Raw genomic sequence first — 16,170 nt, forward strand, 5'->3', positions numbered from 1 at the left:
GACCCCCCCCCGGACCCCCCCCTCAAAGGCTGTACGGTGTGCTGTAAACAACACCTGACGTCTGGAAACAAACATGCCGTACCACCATCGTTCTGTGCACCTAACTGCATTTGCGCCAGTGTCTCTGTGAGCAGTGTCTGCGGATTTCTGAGCCGTTTGCTTTGGTCAAGAATGAACGAATGCCCCGTTGACCTAAGTTGAATGCAACAGCGGGCCGTCTCATGGTGATATCATCAAATATTTTATATATAAATAGTGTATAAGCTCCAAATGTTCAGCTTTATATGTGCAGAAGGCATTTGGGGCGACTTATGGCCGAAGTAATGAACCAGTACGGCCAACTGACCAATTATTCCATTTCTTCCAGGCTCAGACCCCCATTTATTCCCAAAAAAGTAATATATTACCAAAAAAACAAACACTGCTCACTGATGTTGTTGCTGTTATTACTGCTATTGCCCGAGTCCCAGCCCCCAAGGGTGTTGTGCGGGGGGTGTATTCCCTTCATGCCCGCCGGCGGAGGGAGGAGGAGGGGGGGAAAGACGAACCACTGACGATTGAAGCAGATATACCAGAGATAGACGGATAGTTTAGGTGAAGATGAATACTGCATTTGGGATTAGTTACTGACCAATGGTGGCTTGAGTAGTGGTCTTGGCGACGGCGTGGCCATAGCTAGGTTGCGAAACGAGTTACTGGCTGCTGCCAAGTTTAAAGTCCAAAGAAGGCAGATGAAAAGGCAAAGGGACGACCTAGCCGCCGCGATGAAAGGAAAGTCTTAAAGAAAGCAAGAAAGCGAAGGAAACCAACGTATCGCGAAACAAACAACACAGGGACGGAGGGCTGAGGGGGAAAGTCAGCCAGCAGTTGCGTCACATTCACATGGTTGGGATCAACGTATTGCGGGTTGCCGCGGCGGGTTGCTTAGGGGGTGGAGGTAAGGAACGAGGTGTTCTTAAGGTCTGGGGGCCCGGCACTAAGGGGGGACTGGGGAACACTTTGGGAAAGGGATTTAACTTATATTATGAAGCTGAGAAGGTGGACAACGCAACTTTTTTTGGGAAGTGTTGAGGTGATTTGACGAATTCTGGGAATTGAAAATACATGGCCCAGAAGCCATCCACTCTGTTTCACATATCTTATCAGATATCTATCTATGGAACTGAAAATCCAACTGATTCATCACGAAAACCTGAATGGTAATGAACAGTCGGTGCTGGGGGAATCAATGAGTACGCGAGTCAAGCAGTGTGTATGACCACGCGCATGGCCAGGTGGATGGTCTGGTGCTGTCTAAGGTTCACGAACGGCGGTATAACAGCGGCGGTACTATACCCGGGGAAACATGGTGTGGGGGGTAATGGGTCATGAGCACAACCATAGCTGCGGTATTAAGGAAACAGGAGAGGGCCGTCTGGTTGGCGGGGTGTTTGGAAAAAAGAGGTTTCATGGTCTGCCGTTCTTCGCCCCACTTCCCATCACTTCCCAGCCTTGGACGGTATTATCCGGAACCGCTCGCGGCCGGCCTGCATTAGGGTGTTATGGCTCCACAGCTAACAGCTGCAGCCTCACTTCCTCGCAATCTGCATGTTTACCGTGCAGTGTTCCGCCCCTCCGTCGCGTCCCTCCTATCCCCTCCTCTCCGACTGGTTAGCTGTGGCTTCCTTATACTTCTGGCGTATAAAAAGTTTTTTTAATCCTTGGCATCAGACTCACTCGTTCATGGTTCGTCCTCCCCCTCCTCTCCGCGCCCGGTCCGCCCAGGGGCGTCGTGATGCTCTTCAACGCGATAGCGACTGCACAGAAGCAAGCCAAGGCGGCAGGTGCCGGCGGAGGCGGCGGCGGCGCGGCAGCCAAGAAACCTGCCAAGCTCAGCAAGGCTTCCTTCCTGGCGCAGCTGCGGGGCACAAGTAACGGCAGCGCCGCGGCCGCTGAAGGCGGCGGCAGTGGCGTGCTGTCCGGTGCCGCCGCAGCGGCGGCGGCCAAGGACGGCAGCACCGGCGGAGGCGCAGCGGCGACGGCACCCGGGTGGAAGGTGTTGCAGGCGGGTTTCAGCGGTGTGTCAGGCGGTGGCAAGATGAAGGACTGGGACCGGAAGCCGGGGGGCAGTGACGAGGAGGACGCAAAGAACATGGGGTTGACGGCGGCGGCGGCCTTCTCCTCGGAAAGTGATGGCGAGGACGGCTGGTGAGGTCCCGTGCGGCGGTGACACTCCTTGTAGTGCTCCTCGCATGGTGTGGCTTTGGATGCCCGTCCATGGCTTCCTCCACAAGTTAAGGGGCACCTGACCCTCCATAAGGGGCGGGGCGAATGATTGGCAACGCTACGGCATGGAGGAGGGGAAAAAGCCGTGTAGCCGTGTGAAAGCTGAGGAAGAGGCGGCGAATGGTGGTGGTGGGGAGTTGACTTGGCGTAGACCTTGACATGGTACGGTAGCCTCTGGTGCCGTACTAGGAGATGGGAGGACGTAGAGGGGAACCTTTGCATCTGCTGTCCAACCTCCAAGCCACCGCTGGCCTTTCCACCCAGTTTTGCTGCACCAGCGGTTCGATAGCAGGGCATCAGAACCTTTTTCAGATGTGTCCGGTGGCCCCTAGCTCTCGCAGACGACCCTAGGACAGGGTCCTTTAGGCCGCATTTTTTTGCTCCGGGTACACTTCCGGAAATGGCCCAGACACCTTTTGGGGTTGAGATTTTTCTGTTTCCGATAGTTTTAAGTCCTGAGCTTAGCTTTACTCCGATTTGTCAATCCGTGCTTTCGGGCGGCTTTGGAAGGGCCCTTCCTAACCCGAGCTCCTCGCGGCTCAAGATGTCGTCCGGGGCCTCCGGGGGCAGCCTCAAACCTCCCTCCTTCGGGCAAATCAAGAAAGTCTCTTCAAAATGTTGGGGCATGATTCGGGGTCCGATTCGGGGTGAAGAATCCTGAGCCGCACAGCCATCCACTCTACAACACCCCATTGACCCCAAGTTGGAAGCAGCCAAACAGTGAGGTGGAAGTTCGGTGCTCAACTCACGGAAAGTACGATAGGAACACAGAGGTCGATCGCGGCAGCAGAGGCAGTTAGTGAGGAGTTATCAGCGAGGGGCCTCACCGCCTTACAGGGCCCCCGCAGCGGGGGGGGGGGCCCTTGGCCGGCCGCCGCTCCCGCCACGTCACCACCACGTCACCCCTGCCTCCTTCCCAGCTTCACCTCCGGAGAGCCACTGCGAAATCGCGCGGCTCCGTTTCACAGCTGGGGGGATCCTGACCGGGACTGCTACCGGCAACTGCACTGCTGTCCAAACCAACCCTACCGTAACCCTTTTTCTCCTCCTCTACGGCCGCCCGGCTGTCGGTGATCGGAGCGAGGTCGCCGCGTGAGGCCGCCTCCCCACGGTGATTCGCCAACGGCGCTCGGCACCGGCATCACCTTAGCGCTGTCGCCGCGTGCGCCGCAGGCTTCCCTAGCTAGCTCTGAAAGCATCGGTTAAATGGAACCAATGGACGTTAGCTGGTGTTCCTCACCGCCTGCCCTCCCTGCAGCTAAGCCCGCTAGCCCCCGTGCCCAGTGCCGCGGATATAGCTTTCTATCATATGTGATGATGAAGTGCCCTGTTGAGCATTACCGCGGGAAGGGCGGTAATGATAGCGAAATGGATATTCACAGTTTTTCCTGGCCAGCAGGTTTGGAAATATCTGCCAGACAGGCGTATTTTTACTGATTATCGTCCCATCGTAACATGTTGTAAGGAAGATGGCTACGGTAAAAATAAGTGATCTATCCAGGTCTATCAGATTGCTTTCAAATCGGTTAGCATCTTGCGCTCTTTGAGTTACGTAGTGTTACTTACGAATTTCCGTAAGCTTCCATTTTTGGCGTCCATGGAACCGGCAACTCTGCCCACAAATAAGCGGGGTGCTGCGTGCTCGAGCATGCCCGAAGAGGCGCTACCATACTGGTGCCAAACATCTTGGTGTTTAATTTTCGAGCAACTTGGCTTCCTCGATGTCACTGATAAGATTTGCATCCCAACATCAAAAGGTCTGCCGTATCGAGTTTTTGGTTCCACAGCAGTTATATAGTGGCTGCGCGATAACGTGCGATATCAGCGAACGGGCAAAGGTCAGTCGGCAAGGAACAACGCAAACAGGTACATTGCTATATAGGAAGGGAGAATATTTTTTCCGCGTCCCTTATGACAGAAGCCACCAGTTACTGCTGCCATGCCAATTGTGTACCTTAATAATAACACCTTCGTTTCGCTCGTCTCTTCGAGCGATGTTCCGAGCTGCGAAAAAGCTGCGAAAACAACCTTACGTCTCAGGCCAATGGTTAATTCCTTAACTAGATGTGTGATGCATTTAATTTGGTGTAAACATCGTGGCTTCATGGGATAGCTTTTTTCCATCACAAGTTCAGCCTGTTGCAAACGTCTCGCGGAGCCCGTTCGACAGGCAAGCGCCGCCACTACTCGTCATGCGCCATCACGTCAAGGAAGCTTAATCGCCCTGTACCACGATTAATTTTGTATTATATCCGCACTGCGTTTGGGGATCGGATAGGACTCGTGGAAAACTATAGCGGCTGAGCCTGCGTTCGGTCTGTTCGTATGGACTTCTTCCGGTCGACAGCAGCAGCAGCAATACTTTTGCGTATGCTTCATGAACAATGACGTTAGCATGTTTTATGCTTAATTGGACATCGTGATATTTGCCTAGCTGATGTTATGGGCTGCAATGCAACGCAATACGGGATCTGCATGTGGCTTTGAAGATTGACAAAGGCTACCCATTGCGCGCCGATCTTTCCGGCATTCCATCCACGAAAATTAACTTCAGTGATTTTGATTAGGAGCGGTCAGTTAGTAGTTCATGATTGATAACGTCGGAGCTGCGCACCCACCCGGTCGGCCTACAAGTTTTGCTCAACAGTGATTCAATATAGCATCAAGCGTTATGAAACTTGTATAGTTGAAATCTATGTATTGGCGCCCGCAAAATGCCCTTCAACTACTTTTTCAGCGCATCAGCTGGGGCACGAATACGGACGACCGGGATGCAATTTTACGCTTCTCCGTGATATTTATCATGCCAGTGTAAAGGTTTATATTATAGTTATAAGTCAAAGGTATGGAGGAGGTAGGTGGAAACAGGAGAGTCATCAGGCAGTCACTTAACTCGGAAAGACTTACCGCACGCTAAGATATATAACAAAATCGGGTTTGTTTAATTTCGCAGCTTTTCCGCTGAGACATTCGCGCAGGGCAGTTTTCCGATGTCCATAGGGCCCAGCGGACTGCGCCCACCGTTGCGTTACCGCTGTGAGGTACCATTGAATTCGTGCAAAAATGTCCTGCTTCACTATAGCCTAATTCACTCTATCCCAGAACTGTGACGTTGTACTGGGTTAGATATTCGAATGGGCGTGGCTGAGCTGTCTCCTCAGCCCACCACTGGCGGTCGGGTCAACTAAGCATCCTTACTGCATGCAGCTGCTCATCAAGGGATTAATAGCTTTGTGATAATACTACTGAGACTTTGAAGCTATACCGCATTCTGAAACGCCTGGATCATGGGGAGGACAGCGGCCATCGCCGCTGCCCTTCTCTTGCCGCTGCTCTTAGCGTCAACTGCGGTAGCACAAACATTTCAGCAGCAATGGTGCAACATTCCAAGCTACAACTCGTCGCCTGCGTGCACACCGCGTCTCACGTCATGCACGGTGAGTTGTATGCTTTCAGTAACGGCACAACCTCTAAGCCCTATGCGCTCTAGCGCTATCGAATCGCGTAACATTTCCTTGATTGTTTAGCTGTGCAGCTTTGCATGGGTGCCGCTCCCTTTTTTTGTGGTTGTCTTGACATTGCATTGACTCAGCCTGGCATCTCTTCGCAGCTGGAACACAGTCCGAAAATTTGAGCATGTGATAAATTAAAAAAATTGATAGCAACTATGCGGGAATGTCGGGTTCAGCTCCGCCTGTTTGCGGTCGCTCATTGGTATAGAAACCGACGCAAACTCAGCATGCAGGCAAGCCCCCTTGTAAGGGTCCTTCACCTTTCGTACCATCCAACTTGCTTTACTGCAGACGGTAGACCAATACTACGGGCGGAATGATCCTCGTTTCGACATATGCATGATACCGGGTTATTGGAACGCAAGCGGCTCAGCGTGGCCGTACGCCAAGGTAAGGATGCGCTAGCAATCAAACCTACCTTTATTACCTATCTTTTAATACTGTCCAACGCGAAGTGGGATCCGGGGCTGAGGGGCTGCGCGGCTCTCGCGCGCCATGGGAGTTAGTACGTTGTAACGTTGTTAGACTCCGCTACAAACTTGAATGCGCACGTAGCCTGGGGTGATAGGTGCATTGGATGATCTCCACGCGTTTAACCTTCGTCGCTCGAAATGCTCTTTTTCGCGCATGACTCCTGCGGTGTGCGGGCGTGCTGTTACCAGTCGTGGCTTGGCTTCGCCGTTGCGAGCGATCACGGTGAATGTTCTGGAACAGACTCTGCCAAAAACATGTGCTCATATCAGCTTCTATAGATCAACAAAAGAGCTACGCCAAAGCCAGTTCACGGCTGTGCCAGCGCAACAGGCAGGCGCAGCGGCATAAAACCGTCCATGGCCTTGCGCAGCGAGCTTCAAAAAGCCCGTCATGAGATGCGGCTCCAGAGCTGCTCCAGTCCCGCCCGCAAACAACTACACACACTCATAGGCCATATTCAGACCCTAGGCAATCCTAGCTGTTTGGCGCAGCAAGGGTGACACAACAAGCAAACACGTGTGAAGCCATACGGCGGGACGAAGCGAGCTGTTCCCGACACGGCCCTAAGAAACCCTCAGTCTTAACGCTGGTATGACTTCTTCATCGCTCCTACCGGATACCTGCGGACAAACACGCCATTGGGTTTCGTTCCTCTGTTTTGCCATATCGTCCTGCCATCGTTGCGCTTCAGCCGCGTCAGGGGCTAATAGGCAGTGTGCCCAGATGTCAGGCGCAAGCTTCATTAAAGCCTTGGTTTAGTACCTGTGCACGATAAAAGCTGCCATCGAAATGGTAATCCTTCGCTGGCCAGGCGGAATGACAGGCGGAATGACACCTGCTACGTCGCAGTGGCCATCCTGCTGTCAGTCAGTCATTCAACCAGGCTCCGAAAACATCATGCCAGGTGTTTTGTCCGCCGTGGAGGTGGCCCCTTTTTTAAACGCGCACCTTCGTCAGCGCCATAAACACTAACCAAGCAGCAGCACCCCCAGCATCCAATTATTCTGAAGGGGCGCTGCCGCAGCCGAGCCCAGCGGCCCTTCGCCCAGTCCCCTTCCGCCCCCCTCCCCAGTTACTTGCCACCAGCCTACCCTGTCTTCTTCTCTGCAAGATATAAATAATAAGGGTTTGCCTGCGTGCCTCCTTCCTCCGCGAACACTGTGAGGCGCACCGACCCACCATCACAGTTGCCGCCAACGACATGTCAGCAATATGCCGCCGCCGGCCACCAACATCTCAGATCACCTCCGGCGCCATAACCTCCAGACGTTTGCTACCGGGCGGCAGTTTCAAAATTGCTCTCGACTACTATATGCCTTTACGGAATCGCGAGTTGCGCGGCATGAATGAATTATACAGTCATCTAGCAGTGGATCGAAAAGGATCGTCAAAACCCACTGCATCTACAGCCCACATGACTGTACGGCGTTTACCAGCAACCTGACATCTGCTCATTCTCCTTCTCGAGCTCCTCCCACGTGCTTTATTATCATGCCACTTGCTTCTCTCCTCCTCCTCCTCCTCTTCCTCCTCTTCACCATCACCCTCATCATCACCCTCATGGTCCATCTCATCACCTTTCCCGCGCCCTCCCCCAATCCATCCTTCCCTCTGAACACCCCTCCCTCCAGAACGTCTTCTCGGACGTCTGCGGCGGCCCCGGTGGTGTGCTCGCTGTCCCGCTCAAGAATCGCGCCGCCGCGAACGTCGACTCGACGCCTGTCCTGGGTACCGCCTACATCTACCGCACCTACAGCACCGACATCACCAAGCAGCTCATCTACATCACCGTCGCGCTCAACGGCTCGAACAACAGCGGCACCGGCCAGCTGTTTTACCAGGAGCCCTTCCCACTGGACGCCAACGCTGACGTCACAGAGGATCTCCGCATCGACGTGAGCTCGTCCATCTACATCTGGACCGACGCGGCAAACGTGACTCTGAAGCAGTACGTCAACCCCATGATGTTCACGGGCATCTACAGCTGCTTCACATACGTCTTCAATTTAAGACGCATCTGCGACCCCGTCCGCTCCTACAAGAACCCCGCCAAACGCAACCTAAACGAGGTCTGCACCTGCCGACCGGAATACGCTGGTAACTGCGACCCCATCGACATCTCCGCCGCGCCCTCCATCTTCATCGTCCTCAACGTCAACGGTGTGCCGTACTCCGCAAGCATCCTGCAGAACGCCTCCAACGCCACATGCCCGTCCCCCGTCTCTTCTACCGCTCCCATCGTGCTCACAAACCAGAACTACGTCACTCAATACAGCTTGAGCCCAAGTGCTTGCGCATCGCGCCCGCCGCAGCCGCCCATTCCGCCGCCGCCGCCCTCACCGCCCTCGCCACCCTCACCGCCGCGACCGCCGCCGCCGTCGCCGCCCTTACCTCCCGCGGTACCGCCGCCGCCGCGGCCCCCGCCCGACCTGACCTACTCCGCCACCATCTCCCTCATGACTTTCGACCGTAACCGCATCTTCAGCTCCGGTTACGACTGCTTCGTCGGCCGTAACGCCACTGCCGCTTACTACCGAGGACGCGTAACCGTACAACGCATTCAGTGCGCCATCGTCTCTGTCTACCAATCCGCCTTGGATAACGACTTCGACATGATTCAGTGGACCTACTACTTCAACTCCGTGGACAACCTACGGTACTTCTTCCAGTCCGTAAACATTGAAACGTTCTGGAGTGATCTGTACGACGCCCTCGTGCCCGGTTGCGGCGCCGTCGGCAACTACACGGACTCGTTCTTCAACCGGAACAACGCCCCGCCTGTGCCGCTGGCACAGCAAAACCTGGCCAACCCGCAGCCCTTCTGTTCGTTCGGCGGCGTCTTCTCCCGAGATGATTGCTGGTGAGTGAGTGAGTGAGTGAGTGAGTGAGTGAGTGAGTGAGTGAGTGATTTCAACAACACCAACAGCAGAGGACAGGATGGAGGGGGACAACCTAGATATTGGGCAGCCTAGCTCCAATTTTCCAAGTTAGAGACTGAGACAAACATGGTAACATGGCGATAAACAGAAAGCTACCAAGCTTGGGAGCCTCCAAGATGCCTGGCGCCCTTGGGGGTTTAGGTACTGTGGGGTTGTAGGCATTCTACGTTCATCTACGGTCATGCCGCATGGTCAAGAATGGATATGAAGCAGTGCTTCCGTGCTTCCGTACTTCCGCACTTCCGTACTTCAAGCTCAGACAGATAAGGTCGAGTCCCCAGTGCTTGGGTTTCTGGAGGGGATGAGGGACCCAGGGAGGAGGTCCCGTACATTCTGGAAGCAGTGCAGGAGGTGCAGTTAGCCCGAGGACAAATCCGCAAACCACACACCAACCAACCAACCAGCTAGCCAGCCAGCCAGCCAGCCGACCATTCGAAAAGCCAATTAGCCAGCCACCCAAGCCACTGAACCAATCAACAAACCAGGCATAGAACCCTCTTAGGCAGCCAGGCAGGCAGCCAGGCAGGGCAGAACCTGAAGGAGGAGGAAATCCTTGTCGGAGCGCATTCCGTGGCAGCAGCACACAGCAGCCCTGAAACAAAGATCACCACTAAACATCACCCCTAACTAGGCAATGGAGCAGGGTGCCCCTAAAACTTCGCCCACAAAATCCCTTAAAAGAGGCAGCAGCACCAACCTGATGCTGCAGCTGCTGAGCTTTGGCCCCACTCCGGTCGTGTCACGTGCTGCTGCGCTTTTGGCTGGGCCCCCACTCACCCGCCACTCCCAAAGTAGGGCTCACTGTGTTTCCCGCCCGCATAGATGTGGGACGCATGCAGCCCAGTAAGGGCGTTGATGGGGCCTAGAGGGGGACATACGCGCCCCCAGAATGGACACTTGAAAGCTCGCCTTCTTCAAAACCACACACCTGGTGCGCCCACCACACGCCACTTGACGGCGGCAGGCAGATTCATTAAGCTCCTCGGGCCGTGTCATGGCCCAGGATCAGATTGCACTATGTTGCTGTGCATAGCCGTGTGTGTGTGTGTGTGTGTGTGTGTGTGTGTGTGTCTTTCTGTCTCTGCCAGCAGCAGGACCGTCTGGTTCACTTTCTCTGCGCAGGACTCCAAACCCTTTGCAGGTAAGGCCCCAGCCGAAAAATCTGAAACCCACGTTTCCGCCCTACGATACCTTCCAGGTACACCCTGGACCAGTACCAGTGCCCGTCACCGCCGGCGCCGCCGCCGTCACCGCCTACGCCCAGCCCGCCGCCGGCGCCGCCATCGCCGCCGTCTCCACCGTCGCCGCCATCGCCGCCTCCACTTCCTTGCGCTGTCAACGTTGGCGCGTACTTGTAAGTATGTCCTCCTGCAGTTGTGGATTTGAAATTTCGGGAACGTGCAGTTAAGGGCAGTTTGGGCAATTCGAAGATCTATTTGGGTTTTGGAGAGTCGGGAATCTGGGGAAATTTGGGATTGGAAATTTGGGATTTGGCGGCTTGGGGAGATGGGTATCCGGGAAATTGGGCAGGTGGATGGGCGGCGGCCAGATGGGGCTTACTCGCCCCCCACTGCATTCGAAGACCCAAACCCAGCGGTTCCAGCGGGGCCCCGTCCCCCCGTCCCCCCGTCCCTGCCTGCCAGGCTCCTAGCCCCTAACACCCTCTTTGCATTGTGTGCCGTGCAAGAATCGGAGACCTCCTGCCTAGTGAACCCACTCCCAACTCCCAACTCCTCCTCCTCGCCCTCACCACCTCACCCCACAACCCCGCAGCACCAACCTCCCTGTGGGAACTACCGCCGCCAGCGCCTGCATTGCGCTACGTCTGGCCCTCAACGTCTACACCATGAACACCACCACCTGGTACTGCGATCTAGACCGGTATACGAGCAATTACGTGGCGGTCTACACCACCTTTGCCAACTTCACGGACGCCAACATGTTCTGGGTCAACTTCAACAACACCTTCTTCGCCGTTGCCACGCTCAACCGACTAAACGTAAGTACAATCTGGTGCTTATTTTGAATTACACACGCACCTCGTGGCATTGCGATAAAGCAATACCGGGGGGCAATCTGCCCCGGCATGCAGCTTGGTAGTGTAGGGGTTCTATCCATTCATAGCTGGCCTATTCACACAAGCTCCGGTTTATGTTCCTGAAGTAAAAACTCAGGGTTTTTACTCTTCTTACGTCCGATCTGGGGTTTTGGAGGTTGGAGGTTGGCGGGCGGAGGTTGATGGTTGGTGGTTGACGTCTTTCTAGGTTTAAGATTTGGTGATTAGGAAGGTTAGTAGGGAATTGGGCAATCCCATTAGGCTAGGAAAGGCAGGCGCCGTGTTTCCAGGGCGGGCGCGTAGGACTTTGTTCGCCGTAAGCTTTGTGGTCTTCTGGGAGGGGTGCTGCCAGCGAGGGGGAGGGCTCAGCGGCGTGCGAGTCGTGCGAGTCGTGCGAGTCTGTGCGGGCGCGGAGGGAGCAATTACGCCGGTTACCCCTTGTGTGTCGGTTACTCCAAATCTGGTGAAGTAACCGACGCAGGGAGCTTGTGACCCGGCCCCTGGGTCGCCATTGGTGGGCCGCCGTGTGCCGCCCCTTCCGCCCCTTCTTCCCCTTCTTCCCCTCCTTCCCTCCTCCTCCTCCTTCTCCCCTTCTTCTCCTTCCTGCTCTAATGGTGGCTACTCGACAAAGGAATGATGGAGTTACGGGCGCTGTGACTTTGACGCCCGCAGAGCAGACAAAGAGATAGGCCGGCGAACCGACGTTTGGTGTTTTCATGTGTATATGTATGTGCGTCTGTCCTGCGCATGGCACCATCCGGTCCGGATAAAGGGGTCCGAGTGCTCAGCTTCCATTGCGTCGGGGGCGGAGGCAGGACTTCACACGCCCTTCCAACAACCATCCGAAACACCGTGGAGGGAACAGTGTCCAAATTAGGCAACCCTCCCCGCCCCACGGGCGTCCATCGCTCCAATCCCCACTGCTACTCATGCCTCGGCAAACATTCCCCCACCCGAACCTTAACCCGACGGCACAACCTTCCTGACTTTTTCCTCAGCCCTGCCTTAACTAAAAACATCTGCCCATCTCCTCCCATCTTGCCACCACATCCGATTTCGCAGCCCGACTGCCGTACTTTCCTCCTGGCGACGGGCAGCCCCTCCTGCAACACTTCCGACGTCTATTGGGATGTACGGAACTCGTACTACCCCGTGCTGTCGGACAGCTGCGGCCCCGCGCCGCCACGCCCACCACCCCGCGCCTCCAGCCCCCCGCCTCCAGGTCCGTGTATCGTACACTGTAGTGTAGTGTAGTACACAGCCACGTGATGTCCCACTTTATACGGCCCTACTTTAAAACCGAGCTTTCCCTCACCACCACCAACGGCCAAACGCCCTGTCGGCCAGACGATCTCTACGGGGCGGCCGCTGTGGCCTCAGCTGGGCAGAGAGAGAGAGAGAGAGAGAGAGAGAGAGAGTGTGTGTGTGTGTGTGTGTATGTTCCAGCGTTAGTGAGCTGACACGACATGAGGGCTGATGTTGGAAACGATGGCCACTCGTATCCGGCAGGGAGTTCACACACGGACGATGGGCAGTTCACACATGAAGGCAATCTACTCGGGTCTGTTCTGCTTGAGCACCCAAGCAGGGCCCCCTGGAGAGGTGCTGGGGGTCTGGCTAGGTGGTGACCCAGGAAAAGCACTTTAAGCCCATTTAACACCAGCAGCTAGAGCCAGTGCCAGTGCCAGTGCCAGTGCCTTTCCCCGTAACAGGGGGCCCCAGCGGGGAGTATCTTGACGTTCGGGGGCTGGATGTCAAAGGTTTTGGTAACACACATGCGAAAAAGCTGTGGGAAACCAAACCTGGCAAACGCAAATCAACAAACGCAGATGTGCTTGGCCCCGGCTCCTGAACTGCTGATGTTAATTAATTCTCCAGCTAAAATGACACTAATTTGTTTTCCTCCCTCCCTCCCGGGGATTGTGTCTTCTGATGCCGTGCAACCCCCCAACCCCCACCACACACGCGCACTGCCCCTGCAGTCCCTCCGGTCATCTCGCCGGCTCCCCCCAACTCCTGGCCTCCTGGTGGAGCACCGCCGATCCCTCCGCCACCGCCGTCGTCGCCGCCACCGCCGTACGCTGCTCCCATGGTCTTGACCATCTCCGCCAACCAGCCATACGTCACCGGCATCTGTGCCGCCGCCATCAAGTCCCTCAGCGCCAAGCTCGCCTTCTTCGACAGGTGGGACCCTGGACGGGTGCATTTGGATGGCATGGATGCGAGTCTGCGTGGGCTGCCACGGGTCCTGCTACTGCCCCTGTTGTTGCTGCTGCTGCTGACTGCTACTGCTGCTGACTGCTGCTGCTGATCTGTTTTCGCCGCTGTTTACTTTTGTGTGAGAATGGAGCACTCGGCAGGGGGGTATGGGAGGAGAGGCCGACCGGCCGCTGCTTCAGTACCTGCCAGCTTGTTTCCCTTTCATTCCAGCTCTCCTTTCTTTTCCACTCCGCTACTCTGTTCTCCTCCTCTCCCATGGGAAGACTCCCATCCCTCCCGGACTCTCACCATCGCAATATACACACACGCACAGCACACACACATACCCACACGCACGTACACACGCACACACACACACACACGCACACATACACACACACGCGTGTTCCCATTTTCCCTCAGGCCATTCCAAGGTCCCGTGTGCACGCTGGGGCAAACCATCGCGTATTTCATGGTCGTCACCATCGGCTTCTCGGATTACCGCCACGCCATTTCCTTCGCCATGACGTTCAACTCCGAATTCAATGAGTTCGCCAGTACCATTGGACTCGCGTGCGGTACCACCGGCACCATCCAGGCCAACGGAGCGCTCTACAACCTCGCCTGCCCCAACGTCACTACGTTCTGCTGCAACTCGCCGCCGCGGCCGCCGTTCCCGCCGTCGCCGCGGCCGTCGCCACGGCCGCCGAACGTCCGGTCGCCGCCGCCATCGCCGATGCCGCCATCCCCTGGCTCGCCGACGGAGCCGGGCCTGCCGTTTGCGCCGCGAATACGGAAGCCGCCGCCGCCGCCGCGGCCGCCATCACCGCGGCCGCCGTCGCCAATGCCCCTCGAACCAGCCATGCCTGGAGTGCCGCCTTCGCCGCCACCGCCGGACATCCCCATCCCGCCCGAGTCACCACTCACCCCGCGAATGCCTGCACCCGTCCGCCGTTCGCCCAGGCCGCCGCCGCCCAAGCGGCCTTCACCTCCGCCGCCTCCAAGGAGGTTGAGGCCGCCGCCGCCACCGCCGCAGCAGCCACCATCGCTGCCGCCACCACCGCCACCACCGCCACGGCGCTCACCCCCCCCTGCCCGACAACCGCCGCCCAGCCCACCACCGCCGCCCAGCTCGCCACCGCCGCCGAACCCCGCTGTCAACCCTCAGCTTACACAATATCGTACCATCGCCATCACCACGCCTAGCGTCCTGGCAGGCAACCCAGTCACCACGGACTTGCTGCCCTACCTCTGCACTAACCTCAAGGCTGGCCTGCGCTCCATCTTCACAGTGTACGGCTGGGAGTCCAACCTGCAGTACAGAATTCCGCTGGAATACTGTCCGACCCGGAACCTGCCTAATGGATCTAAGCAGTACAACGTTACAATCCAGCTGACGCCCAGCGCCGCGACGACTCTGATCACGAACCTCAACTCGCCCTCAAACTTCCAGCTGTTCGTTACCGCGACCGACATATTGTGCGCTTCCAAGGTGTCTGTCTTGAAGGTTGCAACGCAAGAGGAGCTCTTTACCAAGTCAAAGGATGTGGCGCCCAACGCGCTTGACCCCGACGATTCGTTCTCCTCATGCGTCCACTCCCTCTTGCTTATGCGCAAATAACGCAGAATTATAAGGGAGCATAACATCTGTACTTGAATGACTCCCTTAAGGGAAGGAAAGGAGAAGATGCGAAACGCGCAAAAAAGTTGAACTTCCACCAACGACGTTTGCCGAGGCCTTTTGCGAGTTCAGCGGCTGGTGTTCATTTGCGTGAAAGAATTTTCCATCCATCTTTTTCGGTCCGGTTTTGGACCAGGCAGGGCCTGCCATAATTGACTGCTGCTGCTGTTCCTGTCGCCGCGCTGGAATGGCTGCTGATGTGCGAGGTTACGCTCTTCCCTCCTGACGGCGTTGGTGACCTCGCTGTCGTCTGTTGGGTCTGTGGGGAAAACAAGAACGGTTGACCGCGCGTGCATCAGCATATGCCTGCTTGACGGCAGCGGAGGAGGCGGAGGCTGCAGAGTTGCTCTCTGTTGCTGGTACTGCTGCTATGTGGGGCTCTTAACAGGTTCCCGCGCTGGCCCCGCAGTGCATGCGCGTCTGTGCAGAGCAAGATGGGTCGTAACGCACTTGTCCATGGGTCCCTTACGCGACACGAGTTACGTCTATGTGCAATTTCTGGCCTTACGAGTAGCGCCGCGCCGCGCAGCAGCTGCAGCTGCAGCTGCAGCAAGATTCTTGGCTTGGCGGCGGCAGCTAAGTAGCAGTAGCGGTGGCGGTGTGTGGGGGGGGAGGGGGGAATTTGGATGGGTGGGACGCGAGCCGGGTAGTGTGGCAGGGGTGGCAATGGACGGCTTTACGCGGGCCTGCATCACCCTGCACACCCGCGCCAACCGACCGCATTACTTGACACGAGGGGTGGGTGCTTGATTGATTGCGATGATTGCCAAGAGCTTCCAAGAGTCCAGCCGAAAGGCGGGCGACAGTTGCCGGGTTGAGCTGCGAGGAGCGGATGGGGTTGCCCTCTTGGGCGTTTGCTGTGCATGTGTGTGCGCGTGCGTGCGGGTTGCGTGCTGGGGGCTGCAGGGGGTTGCGGGAACTGCCATACCAAGTTGTGCCTTGGTAGGTCGCGCGCACATACCAATTGCATCATTACAGATCTGCTGCTGGCTATGCAAAACCTCGACGTTTGTGATACTAACTGCCTGTGCCTGTGTGCGTGTG

The 16,170-nt window shown here is 56.5% G+C and overlaps 3 protein-coding genes across 3 annotated transcripts in view; all 3 read left to right on the forward strand.

The window, feature by feature from the left end:
- The window catches only part of VOLCADRAFT_104806 (uncharacterized protein), a gene marked incomplete at both ends in the record, with an annotated part of 5,653 nt that extends 2,292 nt beyond the window's left edge, over positions 1-3,361 (forward strand). The window contains 4 exons of the mRNA XM_002950534.1: positions 1,211-1,274; positions 1,765-2,187; positions 2,969-3,060; positions 3,186-3,361. Of these exons, the coding sequence (XP_002950580.1) occupies positions 1,211-1,274; positions 1,765-2,187; positions 2,969-3,060; positions 3,186-3,361 (755 nt within the window). The remainder of the gene's footprint in view (positions 1-1,210; positions 1,275-1,764; positions 2,188-2,968; positions 3,061-3,185) is intronic.
- A 2,191-nt stretch (positions 3,362-5,552) lies between these two features.
- VOLCADRAFT_91117 (uncharacterized protein) lies at positions 5,553-6,599 on the forward strand (the record flags this gene model as incomplete). The annotated part of the gene is made up of 3 exons (XM_002950535.1): positions 5,553-5,702; positions 6,069-6,167; positions 6,333-6,599. The coding sequence occupies 3 exons, from the start codon at positions 5,553-5,555 to the stop codon at positions 6,597-6,599; spliced, it is 516 nt and encodes a 171-aa protein (XP_002950581.1).
- A 1,143-nt stretch (positions 6,600-7,742) lies between these two features.
- VOLCADRAFT_104807 (uncharacterized protein) lies at positions 7,743-15,066 on the forward strand (the record flags this gene model as incomplete). The annotated part of the gene is made up of 6 exons (XM_002950536.1): positions 7,743-7,814; positions 7,883-9,111; positions 10,964-11,189; positions 12,309-12,468; positions 13,229-13,430; positions 13,869-15,066. 6 exons carry the CDS (start codon positions 7,743-7,745, stop codon positions 15,064-15,066), a joined length of 3,087 nt encoding a protein of 1,028 aa, XP_002950582.1.
- Positions 15,067-16,170: the final 1,104 nt, after the last annotated feature.

This window comes from Volvox carteri, assembly GCF_000143455.1.
Source record: "Volvox carteri f. nagariensis unplaced genomic scaffold VOLCAscaffold_19, whole genome shotgun sequence".
Classification (NCBI taxonomy): Eukaryota; Viridiplantae; Chlorophyta; class Chlorophyceae; order Chlamydomonadales; family Volvocaceae; genus Volvox; species Volvox carteri.